The 13,155-nt window shown below is 52.7% G+C and overlaps 1 protein-coding gene across 2 annotated transcripts in view; it reads left to right on the top strand.

Moving 5' to 3' along the window:
* Positions 1-13,155, top strand: part of PRKCB (protein kinase C beta) — a 105,083-nt gene that overhangs the window by 28,724 nt on the left and 63,204 nt on the right. For both annotated transcript variants that reach the window (XM_080619253.1, XM_080619252.1), the window contains exon 3: positions 12,012-12,094. In XM_080619253.1, coding sequence (XP_080475379.1) covers positions 12,012-12,094 — 83 coding nt within the window. The remainder of the gene's footprint in view (positions 1-12,011; positions 12,095-13,155) is intronic.

Raw genomic sequence — 13,155 nt, 5'->3', positions numbered from 1 at the left:
AATGGATTTTCTTTACACATCTCCCCAAACTGGGATTAGTCTGATATATTTCAAGGCTGTTTTTTAGGAATAGAGGGAACACGATTATAGACCATGCTGGTTTTAGCAGTAGACAAGTGCCTCCCAGACTTGGCAGGAGCTCTGTGTTCGTGTTGATGCTGCTCTTGATGTTGTCTTGGCGAAAGGCCTTAAATTCTTCACGGTTTAGGGCCAGTTTTGAGCTCCAGCCTGGGCTCACCTGGTTATGAGCTTCTGGAGGTAATGTGGAGATGCCTGGGAAGGCAGAAGTGATGCTTCTGGCCAAGGGTGCTTGAGAAGTTTCTCACCCATGCACAGGCTCAGCTCTGTACCCAAAATAGAGCCTCTAAAGGAAGCAAGTGCTTAATCTTGCACTGTGCGCTCAGCATAAATTCCTCTTGCAGTAGTGTTCAGGAACAAAACACAGCTCAGTCTGTCCCTGGATCTCCAGTGCCATGGAAAATTAATGTTGATATCGGGATTATGACGGCTCTTGGCCAGAGGCTCATGAGCACTGTGAAATCCTCATCCTGCTTTGATTCCATCTATGGGTTTCAGCGCGCTGCAGGTTAGGGAGGAAGGCATGGTCTGTTTGGAGCACTTCTGCACCCCAAGCTACTGTGGGGCCTTGGGGCAGTTGATGTGGGGGGACACCAGTGAGAGGATGGTTATGGGTCAGCTGCTGACACGTCCTCATAGGCATGAGGCTGACCCTGGTCCCATCATCCTGAGATGCTCTGAATCTACACAAGCTCCATGGTTTATACAGGAAACTGGTTTGATGCTTGCCGTGTGTAGAAAAGGCTCCTTCATCCCCTTCCCTTAGCTCGGTGTCCCTGTTCCCAGGCTGGAGCTCACCCACAGCTTGTGGTGCATCAGTGAGGCCTACGTGACACCAGTTCTTTTAGGCAGGTAAAGCTATAACCATAATGGATTTGTGCAGATCTCATTGCCCTCACAGGGCTTGGAGCAGCAGCTGCCCTTGCAGATCCTGCTGAGCTCCCAATGGGAACTCAGAGAAGCGAGCCCAGGTCTCCCTGCAGCCCCTATGGGCACCTCCTGATCCCCTCTGTGTAGTCTGTGACACCCGGTTCCTCCCCACAGGCTCCTCTGTAGCATTTGAATGACATCTTTTGAGAAACTGCCGTGTTTCTGCCATTAACTTTCAATCCCATTTGGGAAAGCATCACTGGGGGTTGCCTTGGTTATGTCTGACAAGCCTGGCAGATGCTGCTGGGGTGAGCATCTTGGAGCACTGGTGGGGCAGAGACAAAGCCAGCGCTGTGGTCTGGTGAAGGGGGTGAAAATGGCATGGGGCAGCCAGACCCATGCTGGAAAGGAGGGCAGTGGGGACAGAGGATGGAGTGGCTTTTCCCTTGACGCCACAGAGGTTGTGATGGTGCAGAGGAGCTGATACCCACTCTGCTGAGCAGTGCCGGCACTTGGGCACCAGGCTTCAGGATGAGCTGGAATTGGGACAGGGGGATGGGGCATGGAAGTGTGTCAGTGGTACATGGGGTGAGGATGCATGCACCAGCACCTGTTTAAAGGCTGAAAGATCCTTCAGCAGCCTGGTGCCCTTGGAGCCTCCTTGCTCACTGGAGGTGAAGGTGGTGTTTATCTGAGCACTGCTATTTAATGGCTACCCTGGTCTCTGCCTTTGGAAATAAGACAGAGTTCAGATAGGAAAATTGAAGGCGGCGGGGATGTGAGGAAGGAAATGGGAGTGAAATTCCCCTCTCTGTCTTGGAGATAAGTGACAAAACTCAGCTTTAACTCAGTTACATTATTAGCTCTTTGGGGACTGGCTTTTTATCTTCCTTAAATAGGATTAATACACCGTTACAAACACGCTGTCTTCAAAGCAGGCGAGCAGCCATCTTCCAGGGCTCTGCGATGCAGAGCTGGGATGATGGTGGGTTACCTGCATCCCGACTGCCCCCTCTCACTGTCTGACTCTTTCTCTGGGCAGGATGGATCCCGTTGGGATACCTGCCCATATTTCTGCCTGCTCTCAAGAGCCTGGCCCAGAGTTTCAATTACAATCTTACATTACCAGGTCACCGGAGTCGAAGTAGGTCTGCCAAGTTCTTAATGATCTTCTCTCTCTTGTCGTGTGCAGGGGTTTGGGGTTTTTCCAAGCCTCCTTTCCATCCCTGTGCTGAGACCGCCTGTAACGGAGCACATGGCAGCGGAGGGTTGTGTAACTGGTGCAGGCGAGGCAGGTTCCTAGAGGAGCTGGTGCTCATCCTCCAGGGACTGCAGCAGCTTTCCACCGCCTTCCAGCGCCTTCCGAAGACATCCAGAACTAATTGCCAAGACTCTTTAATCTGGTCCCTTGGGGCCTGGATTAAGCACAGAGTACTTCTGACATCGCTCGCTGGTGGAGATGCTGAGGGTGTTCTGTGGGGTTGGGATGCATCTGGAGCTGTTGGGTGGGTGTTTGTGAGCAGAGCTGGCTGCAGGCACTAGGCTGTCCCCCAGGCTGGCCCTAGGGACCCATGTTCCCTTGCAGAGGGACCAGGCGTTGAGGTGGATGCAGCAGTTTCCTCGATGCTGCCTGTCTCTGTTTGTATAAGGTAGAAACTGAGTTTGTCCATTGGTCCTGCATCTTGAGAAGCCTCCCATCTTCCTACCCTCAGTCAGTGTCTGGGTGCTCTTCCTCTAATGCCTGCCATTCCTATCAGCATCCCTGCTTGCCTCCATGATCCAGGAGCTGCAACCATCCTGCTCCAGCCCAGCACGGGCTCACCCCCGAGGCCGTGAGGAAGTCCTCTGCATGCAGCATCATGATTTGGGCCTTTAAGAAACAGGTTAGAGGAGACGTTAACATGGAAAGAAATAAATTCCAGCTTGCAAAATTACCTGTTAGCGTTGCTGCAGCGTGTCACCTGGCTACAATGAGAGATTAGGTAGGGAATGGCATGTTTCCCTCCCGTTCATTCAGGGCTGGCGTGTGGGCAGCTTCCCGGCTGGTGCAGTTCTGTGCGTGGGTCTCAGCAACAGCACCTGGCACAGGAAAAAGGAGCAGAGAAGAAAGGTGTCTGTGCCTCATGCAGGGAAACACGTTGATGGCTTCATTCTCCTTGCTCTGAACTCCTCTGCTGGCCCCGGCTGCATCCTAGGATGCTTGGAGAGCAGGAGTGGATCAGCGTGGTGCCTACACGGTGCGTGGTCCACGTGGCTGCCCCCATCCTGGTGCTGGGCTTGCAGCTGTGCTCACTGCAAACAGCCTCTCTGTACAGGCTCCTGCAGGCAAGACGTTCTGCTGGGGCTTTTGTTGGTCTCTCAGTAGTGTGCTTTGTGGTGGGACTTGGTTGTGTACCTGCAGCACCATCCCTGCCTGCATGGTGAGTGGGAGGATGGAGCAGCTCCCATGGGGTGTCTCTGGATGCTGGGATGAGGCTGCTGGGGTGCTCTGCTCACTGCTCCAAGCAGCTTTATTAGCCCAAAGTACACTGGAGAGGAAGCAGGAGCTGGATTTGAGCCATGCCCTGGGTGGAGGGACCCTCTGCCCCATTTGGTGAGCCCTGTGCCAGCAAGAGCTGCACAAGCCGGGTCAGCAGCAGTATCCCTGTGCTTCCAGGAGCAACACTTCTGAGCATCCCCATCCCTGCAGCCTGGACGTGGCTCGAGGTGTTTCTCTGGCACATGCAGTGGGAGAAGGAAGATCTTTCCCTGATCCCAGCTCTAACGCTATCACCATCCCCTTCCCCACCCACACCCATTGCATTGCCAGGGATGATTGATGTTCCTCATCCCGCCTGGCTACAATACATTCATTGTCATGCAGAGGGTGTTGTCAGTTCATTACTGGTATTCCATATAGAACTGCAGACTTTCTTCAATGCTTTCTTATGTACACAAATCCCTCTACAAGTGCGTGGCTGGGCGCAAAGTACGTGACCCTTTAAGAAAAGAAAGGACTGTTACGGATGTCTCTGTTGGAAGTGAACAGCAGAGCAACCATCCTGCCCCTGCTCTTCAGCACAGCTCCTGTGGGCTCCTCCTGCATGGCAGGCACTGCATTCACTTGATTTCTGTTGACAGGGTCTTACCTTGGGAAGCCACAAATGCCACTGCTACCCCCAGCTCTGGCACCTGAACATTGCCTGGTATTGGAGGGATGTTCCCTGGTGTTGGATGGAGCAGGGAGGGAGCTCTGCTGTAGCAGGGGAGCATTTGACCCTACCCCTCCTATCGGGTCTCTCAGCCTTCCCGTTGCAAAGGGAGCAGCAAGGTGTCCTGGTACAGTTCTGCAAGGCTGTGCTATCTTTGTGGTCTTGTATTCTTTGTGTTCTCTTAAGTCCCTAAATTATGTGGGGAAGTCTGTGCCCAGAAGCATTGCTTGTGCTTTTAATGGATCATAGAATCCCAGACTGGTTTGGGCTGGAGGGAACCTGAAAGCTCATCCAGCTCCAACCCATGGGCAGGGACACCTTCCACTAGAGCAGATTGCTTCAAGGCCCCTCACCAAATGTGGGTGCTACTGCTGAGGGCTGGGGCAAAATCGGAGTGTGCCGAGTTCATGTGGCCCTTGAGCATGGAAAACACCATGAGAAAGTGGAGGAGCTCAGAGGGAATAGGCCATAACTGGGTTATGAGGAAGGGGCACAGATAACTGATAGCATGTGGGTATGTGGGAGGGATGAGGGTAGTGATGCTGTTGCTGGATGTGTTGAGAGCTCCCTTGGGTGTCCTGCCTGCGCTGCAGTAGTGTGAGCAGGGGCATGGGCAGCAGATTCCCATCTGCAGGAGGTGTGGAAGGGCTCCATGGCTGCATCCGAGCCAGCCTGCTCTTGGAGATGAGGCGGGTGCTGCCATGCTGAGCCATGGGTGGGAGATGCCATGGAAATGCGGATGAGCACCAGAGCGTGGAGACAGCACAAACTGAGGCTCAGTCATCTGTGAGCTGCAGGAGAGGAGATAACGGCATCTCTAGGAGCCTTCCAAATTACCCAGTGCAAGGAGCAGTCCAGATCCTGCCCAGGAAAGCCCTTAGCACCAGAATGCATTTTCCTCCCTATCTCGGGCATCACTAACACAGGAACATTCCTGGATAGTCCCTAAACTTGTGTAACTCCTGCAGGAACTGGGGACAGGGTAAAGCCAGGCAGGCATAGCCGGCCTTTTGCTCAGCACTGGGGCTTGCGGCACATTCTTCTGCCTGCACAGAGCCTGATGCCACTGCTGAGGGGCTGGGGGCTCACCGAGCTGCTGCTGGCACAGCTGGTTCCTGCGGCACATCTGGCAGAGCCGCGGCTGCCTCCTCCTGTGCCGCACTGGCCGGGTGCGTGCACGAGGCTGAATTATTCAGTGTGCAAGTGAGTCTGTTCCCTGGGGCTGGGAGGGAGCTGATGAAGTATTTAACTGCTCCCCGAGCCGGGATCAGGCTCTAATGTAAAATTAATGCCTTTGTGTCTCTGGAAATAGCTGCAGCCCTGGTGTGGGTGCGGGTCAGCATCGCCGGCGCTGGGACATGGGTCCTGGAGAGTGGTTCTTCCTGCAGTATCCTGGGTCTCTTCACAAAGCTGGTGTTGACCCTTTTCCTGTCCCAAAGAGCAAGCAGTAGATGAGCGACGGGGTTGGTTTTCTTAATACCTAAAGGGAGAGGCTCCAGGAAACCTGGAGAAGGGCTTTGGACAAGGGCCTGTAGGGACAGGACAAGCGGAATGGCTTTAACCTGCCAGAGGGGAGACTGAGATGAGCTCTTAGGCAGAAGCTCTTCCCTGTGAGGGTGCTGAGGCGCTGGCCCAGGGTGCCCAGAGAAGCTGTGGCTGCCCCATCCCTGGCAGTGTTCAAGGCCAGGTTGGACACAGGGGCTTGGAGCAAGCTGCTCCAGTGGAAGGGGTCCCTGCCTGTGGCAGGGGTTGGAGCTGGGTGAGCTTTAAGGTCCCTTCAACCCAAACCAAGCTGGGATTCTTGGAGACCTGGGAACACTCCCTGCAGAGTAAGTGGGAGATGGGAGCAAAAAGCCCTGAGCTGGTACCGGGTGTTCGGGCAGACAAGGAGCCTGAATAAATGAGGATGTTTCAGCCTGCCCTTTCCCCCGCAGGGATTTGCACAGAGGATTCCTCCTCTTCAGGCACGTAATCCCTGTCACTGAGCTTCTCGCATGGAAGGCTCAGTCCTTCCGGCAGCACTGGGGAAGGGCCTGGGGGGGCCGGGATGAGCAGGAGTGTCCTCCTCTCCCTTTGAAAATGGGCAATGGCATCAGCCAAGGGGCTCCGGGGGAAGGAATGGCAGGTCTGGATCCTGTGTTTCTGTCCATGCTCCATTCCTTTCCAGCAGCCAGCCTGGGATGAGGAAGAATGGGTGCAAGTCCTGCCTGTGTTAAAGGGTCTTATGTGGTCCCTGACTCGGGAACCACTGACTGGGACGTGCTGGAGAGTGGAATGGACACAGCCAGTTGGTTTTATAATGGCTGGAAGATTGTATAGCTTTAAAAAACTATATCCTGCTGCTTTACAGCAGAAATACCAGGAAATGCAGCTCTATCTCCCTGGCACTGAGTGACAGCTTTCTCAGCACTGATTTGCAAGGCTGGGCTTCTGCATATCTGTAATGAAGGTTTCTTTGTATTGTTAGTGCAGAATTAACTGGTCTGAATAACAGTTGCTCCCTTGGATTGAAAGTCTTCGTCGCTTCTCAGGGAATCAGAGTCTTCGAGAGCAATGAGGCTGCTGAGACCTCGCAGAAGGGAATTTGGATGGCTCAGGCCATCCTTTTATTTACTATCTTTCCACTCTTCAATCCCCCACCATCAATCCTTGGAGCTGTTCCTGGTGAGTTTCCATAGCGGAAAACCACTGCCCGAAACTCCCAGGGCACAATCACTGCGTCTCCCTGGAGCTGATAATGGGAAAACCGCTCAAGTCTGATGAGGAGCTGAAGATCTTTGTTGTGTTGTAAGAACTCCAGAAAGCTTTCATCCAAAGCTGGGGATTAAATCCAAATAGCATAAATTTTAGCTCAGCTTCAATCTGCGTGCTCTCACTGATTAGAAGCTGTAAAGCGCTGTCAGAAATTCAGGACTTCCCCTCCTGGAAGCCTTCTTTCCCCTTATTTTGTGATTACCACGCTCCGCTGGCTCTGCTTGAGGTAGCAAGGCTCATTTTGTAACGTGGGAATGGAAAACTGTGGGCAAGTGCTGGCTGTGGTGCGTTTCAGTACAGCATCGGGGCAAAGCCAGGCCGATGCGTCCGACCCCGTGGGTTTGCCTGGCGTAGGTGGAGCGACACAAAGCTCCTTTAAAAAGCCTTTTTAATCGCGTTCTCTCTCCAGTTTTGGCAATCCTCATTCCAAAGCTGTTTCCTGAATCTCAAGCTCTTTAGGCAGGGAAATGTTACCCGAATGAGAATTTCCACAGGTTGTAAGGGAGCAGCCACGCACTGAGATACACTCAAAATAATCTTTGAGCTCTGTGCTATTGGAACCATCTGCCAAAGCACGGCTCTGTCAGCTCTCCGGGGAGGTTTGAACTCCTCCCTGGCTTTGCTTTAGAGATGAATCTAGCTTGAACCTTCTTCTGTCTCTGTTAACTCTCCATCTGTCTGCCTTATTCAACGTATCTGAGACTGCTCTGGGTGCCTCCAGCCCTCTCCCTTGCCCAGTGGAGGTGGGCAAAGGGTTTCCTTTCCTAAGGAATGTGTGTTCTGGGAAGGGATGCGCTGGGGGGAGGCATGGGAGGTGGCTTCCCTGAATAATTCATTTTGTGAAGGACTCGGGGAAAATGGATTATCCCTTTCTTCAGCACATCAGGGCAGGGAGTTCATGCAATGAAATTAGAGCAACAAATGGAGACCAAATAAAAGGCAACTCCGCTTTTTATGCAGCATGGAGTTGCTAGGCAGGGTTCATTCCTGCAGGAAGTCATTTGTCACAGCGTCTGGGTTTGAGGAGGGCTGGATACCTTCCTGCCAGCTAACAATGTTCCGCGTGGGAGACGAGGCTAATCGGATCCCGTGTGGCAGCTCCAAGCCGATAGCGTGCAGGGGTCAGGAAATGATTTAGCATCTCCAGCCAGCCTGGCTCTGCCTGCCAGCACCTCGCAGGTCTCTGCTCTCCTGGCATTGGTAAGCCCTGGGCTGTGGGCTGGTGCCAGGGCCCCGTGCAGGTGGCCAAGGGCTTGTGTCAAGGCTGTTGGAGGCAGCTCTGGGGCTCTCCTGGGCTGTGTGGAGATGTGGTCCCATGGGTGGCACCACGCTGCTGCTTTGCCTCCAGCATCTATGACCCTTCACAGTCACCCAGCACCTTGCAGTGGGTCCATGGCAAGGGCAAGGCCATTTTCCCTCTCGAGTATGCTCCTTGCATCCCCAAAAACCTGATCCAGAGCAAGGTTAAAGTGGAAAAATGGGACTCCAAAATACTCCAAAAGACCTGCTCTGAGCAGTGAGTCCTGGCAGTAACAGTGCAGAGATCCAGCTCCAGTGCTTGGGTCCAGGATGCACTCAGCAGTCTCAGGAGTTTGGAGCTTGCAAATAAAACACCAACCCTGACACTCTCTGAGCTTTCCTCTTCCTGGGAATACCTCTGCTCCTCTTGGGCTGGCTTCCTGGGTAGCCTCTTGCCAGTGTAAGGAGCTTAAAGCTTTGCTAAAGGGCTTTTCCTGGGCAGAAACTGCTGGACTGGGAAGGATTTTGTATTCTAAGAGCAAATCTTTCAGCATTGTTGTTTCTTTGGGCAAACTGCCCAACTGTCTGCTTTTGGGAAGGCATCAGAACGGAGACGGAGCATGTGAGGTGAGCGTGGTGGGGAAACTCTTACAGCTGTTTACATCTTGTAAACAGGAGAAAACACTCTGCTGGTGAAGGAAGGGGATGTGCGGGGGCACAGCCAACGGGTGCTGTTTGCTGGGAACAGACCTAGGGAGACAAAGGCAGTGATACCTGTGATGCTCATCAGTGTGGGCAAGGCTGCTCTACTCCTCCCTGGGCTATCGGCCATGGGAGCCCCTCACAGAGGTGGGCTTTGGCCTCATGACTGGGGCTGCTCCCTGCACAGGGTGGGCAGGAAGGACCACGCTCCTTCACAGCCCCTGAGAAGGAGGGTTGGACAGTGCATCCCTGCGCCCAGTGCTGCCCAAGCAAGCCCTGATGGGCATAAATGCTGGTCCTGTCACACTGCAATGTCTTTTCCTGTTCCATTCCTCGAAGAGTTTTCTGCTGGGAGTGTTGAAGGGATGAGAGGATTCTCCATTCCTGCAGGACTGGCTGTGCTACGGGACAAGCTGCGGTGGCTGCAAGGAAAATTCCTGATCAGTGGCTCTGCCCAGTGCCTTATTAACACAGACACTTGTGATGGGTCCTGTGCGTTGAGCAGTTCCCATGCTATAGCGTGATGTGCCAGAGCCCTGTGCAGCTCCTTGGGTGCACGGTGTTAGATGTTCCCACCATCTCTTCCCCATGCTGAGGTGATGTACGTTTAACCTGCTTGGAGGTCATGATGCTGGAGGTGCCTGCTCTTCCCTAACTGCACACTGGATAATGTCAGGGTCTGTCCTCTCTGATGGTTCACTTTGACAGTGGTTTTATTTGCTCTGTGCTGTTGACCTCACTGAACCAAGTGTTGGGTGCCAGCATGGGGGTAAGATCTTGCCTTGCATCAGGGACACACAAAGAAACCACAGGGCAGGCAGCGCTGGAGGGGTTTCATGGCCAAGGTCAGTGTGTGTCTCATCCTGCCCGACAGCGTGGGTCTGTAGTGACAAAAGCCCTTAGGAAGCAGGTGAATTCTTGCAGCAATATTGCCTTGCAGCGCAGTCAAGTGCTGGATTTCTTCCTCCTGCCATTGCCGAGGACTTTGCAACAGCTTTGTCCACTGCAGTGATTTGCAGCATTGTTCCAAACACACTCCCGGCCACACGCTGCTGGATAAAGCCTTAATTCACTGGCATGGCCATCAGCAGCCAGTGCTAATGGATGTTCTGCCTCTGCTGTGCTGCACCCGCAGCCCTCGCTGCCCCAGGAGGTCCCCTCCATGCCGAGGTGCAGCCAGACGTGTGCTCTGCAATGTTCATACTTTAGGAACACATTTTGACGAGCTTTTTCTGCTTAGCAACATCTGTGATCGGTTTGGAAATTGCTTTATGGTTTTTCTCAAGGGTTTTTGTCAGTGGTTTAGGTCAAGAAGCCCTTAAGTGTTCAAAACATTGTATTACAGCTCCTTTGAGCAAATGAGAACCAGGTCCCTGTAAGGCATCGTTGTGGCAACTGAATATCATAGAATCAGGGAATGGTTTGTGTTGGAAGGGACCTTAAAGCTCATCCAGTTCCAGCCCCCTGCCATGGGCACGGACACCTTCCACTAGAGCAGCTTGCTCCAAGCCCTGGCACAGAGGAATGGCATTAGGAAGTTCAGCCCAGCAGCTCTGTATTTCTTGCACTGAAGTGGAATCGTTCCAGCTCCGCTGGGAAGCTCTTGCTGCAGCCTGGATGCTGGCATCAGCTCCCGGCAGCGCCTGCGCCCAGCGTGCTGCGGAGCTTTATTGAGTTTATCCCCACACTTCAGGACAAATCTTTGCTAATAGAGTTCTAATTTCTTCCTTCCTGCTTCCCAGATGCCTCTGCCTCTGTATCCAAATGACAGAAATGGTGAGCAATGTTTTCAAGAAGATGTTTATTTGCTGGAAAGGCAAATGAGAGGCTCTGCGAGGAGAGGGTTCTTGGCAGCTCTTGTGCCTCTGAAAGCTTCTGGGTTTGTTCTTTTCACAATGAAAAATGGAAAAGGGAAAAGGCATTTAAAGCTGGAGGTAGCAGGGCACGATAAGGGGATTGTGAGTTCAATAGCAAACGTCACTTGCCTTTTTCTTGTTCCTTAGAAGTCTGATAAAGATGCAGCTGAAGCCTGTGCTGCTTAGCCTGGGTTATGTGCTGTATCTCATCTTCTCATCACTGTTTCCTTTAGCATAACCACGGCTCTTGGGAAAGGGATGTGGCAAGTAAGAGACCTCTGATACAGAGCTGAGTTTGGTGCCCAGGTTTCCTCAGACAGAGGCAGTCTTTGCACATCTTTGCTTTGCTCTCTTATTCCCTTTGGTCCCTTCATGCATGGTGTCACCCCTTGGAGCTGAGCTGCTCTGGGCACCCTGTGCCAGCGCCTCAGCACCCTCACAGGGAAGAGCTTCTGCCTAAGAGCTCATCTCAGTCTCCCCTCTGGCAGGTTAAAGCCATTCCCCTTGGCCTGTCCCTACAGGCCCTTGTCCAAAGCCCCTCTCCAGGTTTGCTGAAAATAAGGTGCTTATTTTGCATTTAGGGAAGAAATTAGCCCTTAAGTAGAGTGCTTTGATTGCGAAAACTGGGCTGGCAGTGTCAGATTAGCATGTACCGTGAGGGTTTGGTGGTTGAAGGGATGTGGATTTAGTTCTGGATACTTAGGCTTGACAGTCTGGGTAGCAGCATGTTGGGATTAATGTTCCCAGAAGGGTGACTGTCATCGACTGCGTGTGTTGAGGAGAGGGAGACGTGTGTCTGCTGGTCTGGCAGAGGGAGGCTGCGGAGCTGCTGAAGCAAAGCAGGGCTGTGGGAGGGAGATGCCCACCTGTTCCATCGGTACACCATTCCATTTTTGGACACATGCACTTTCAGCTCCGATCCCCACAGATGCCAGATTCTCCCTCTCTTCGTACCCGGGGTGACCTCGGAGCGTGCGCTATGGATGACAGTGAGCTCTGAGTGAATAGAAGAGTTCCCAGCCCTCCTCTGCTCAGCACTTTGCTTCTGCCTTTGCTGAAGTGCCTGGTCCAGTTGGTGCTGTTCAATCGGTCCAGTTGGTGATGTTCAATCAGTCCAGTTGGTGATGTTCAATCAGTCCAGTTGGTGATGTTCAATGGACCCAGTTGGTGATGTTCAATAGGGTTTGAAAACCTGCCACAGCTTTAGAGTCCTGAATATCCTAAGTCAGACACAAGAGCTCTTTGTTTTCCTAAGCTCTGGGTTGACGTGGTGCCAATCCCTTAACGTGTGACTGACACTGTCACTGTCTTCTCTTTGCAGTTTGCTGCTTCGTTGTGCACAAGCGGTGCCATGAGTTCGTCACCTTCTCCTGCCCCGGTGCTGATAAAGGCCCTGCCTCGGATGTAAGTACCTGCTCCAGTGCCCTGGGTGAAGGCACAACATGGTGTTTTGTGGACCATGGTGTTTCACAGCAATTTGGAGGCCGTGTTCTTGGCAATGGTAGTTCTGTGCTGTTATTTCACAGGCATCTCAAGTTCATTGTTATTCACAGTCGTGGGGGCTCTGAGATTCTGAGACACTTAAAACACTTTCAAGTCATCCAATAACTTGCTCTGAGAGCGGGGAGAATGTGTGGGAATGCAGAGACATTTCTGTTTGGGGCTGAGTCTGCAGCTCCCTTTTGTCCCTTGAGTCACAGCCTCAGTTTCCCCATTGGTAAAATGACATTTCCAGGTTCTGCCACCTGAGCTGAGGTTTTAGGTTTGGGCTTAATTAAGATGAATGAAGCAGTAAGGGCTGAAAAGCTGCTTTAAGGCTTTGGCTGATGTGCCCTGGGCTGCAGGTGACTCTTCTGGCAGGGTCTGGTTCAGTCCTGATCGATTCCTTTTGCCACAAGTGAAACACCTGAAAGCATTAGCTGTCATTTAAGATGCTCACAGTGCTGCTAGACTAGAGGCAGCCTGGGCAGTGTGCCTAAGCTCATTCCTCCTCAGCTCATCACTTACTCCGAAGGCATCACTGCCCCACATCACCATTTCCATGTTGGTCCTGCATCGCCCCATGGTTCAGCATTACCTGCTCCTCGCTGCAGGGGTCTCCTCACTAAAAGCAGGCTCAGGTTTTCAATCTGTTCCATCTCATCTTGCAGGTTTAATTCAACCAATACATATGTTTGCTCTTCCCAAGGGGGAAACACAGCCCACAGGCACATTTCATGCCTGTGATTTGCATCATCAGTGTTACTGCGTTTGCTCTGACTCCCTCAGAAAGCACAGCCCCGGCCAGGCAGCACCATCAAGGACAGCAGGATTACCGGGAAGCACCAGTCTAGGTGTGCCTATTGGAAAGCAGCATTGCTGTGCTTTAAAAGACCAGAAAACCACCCGAGTTCCCACTAAGTCAATCCCCATCCCGGTTTTCACGAGGCCTTAATTTCCCGGAGCATCCCCGGGCTGCGAGTGGG

This window comes from Psittacula echo, assembly GCF_963264785.1.
Source record: "Psittacula echo genome assembly, chromosome: 5".
NCBI lineage: Eukaryota > Metazoa > Chordata > Aves > Psittaciformes > Psittacidae > Psittacula > Psittacula echo.
Note: the sequence above shows the minus strand (reverse complement) of the source record. Positions and strands in the feature narration are given on the sequence as shown.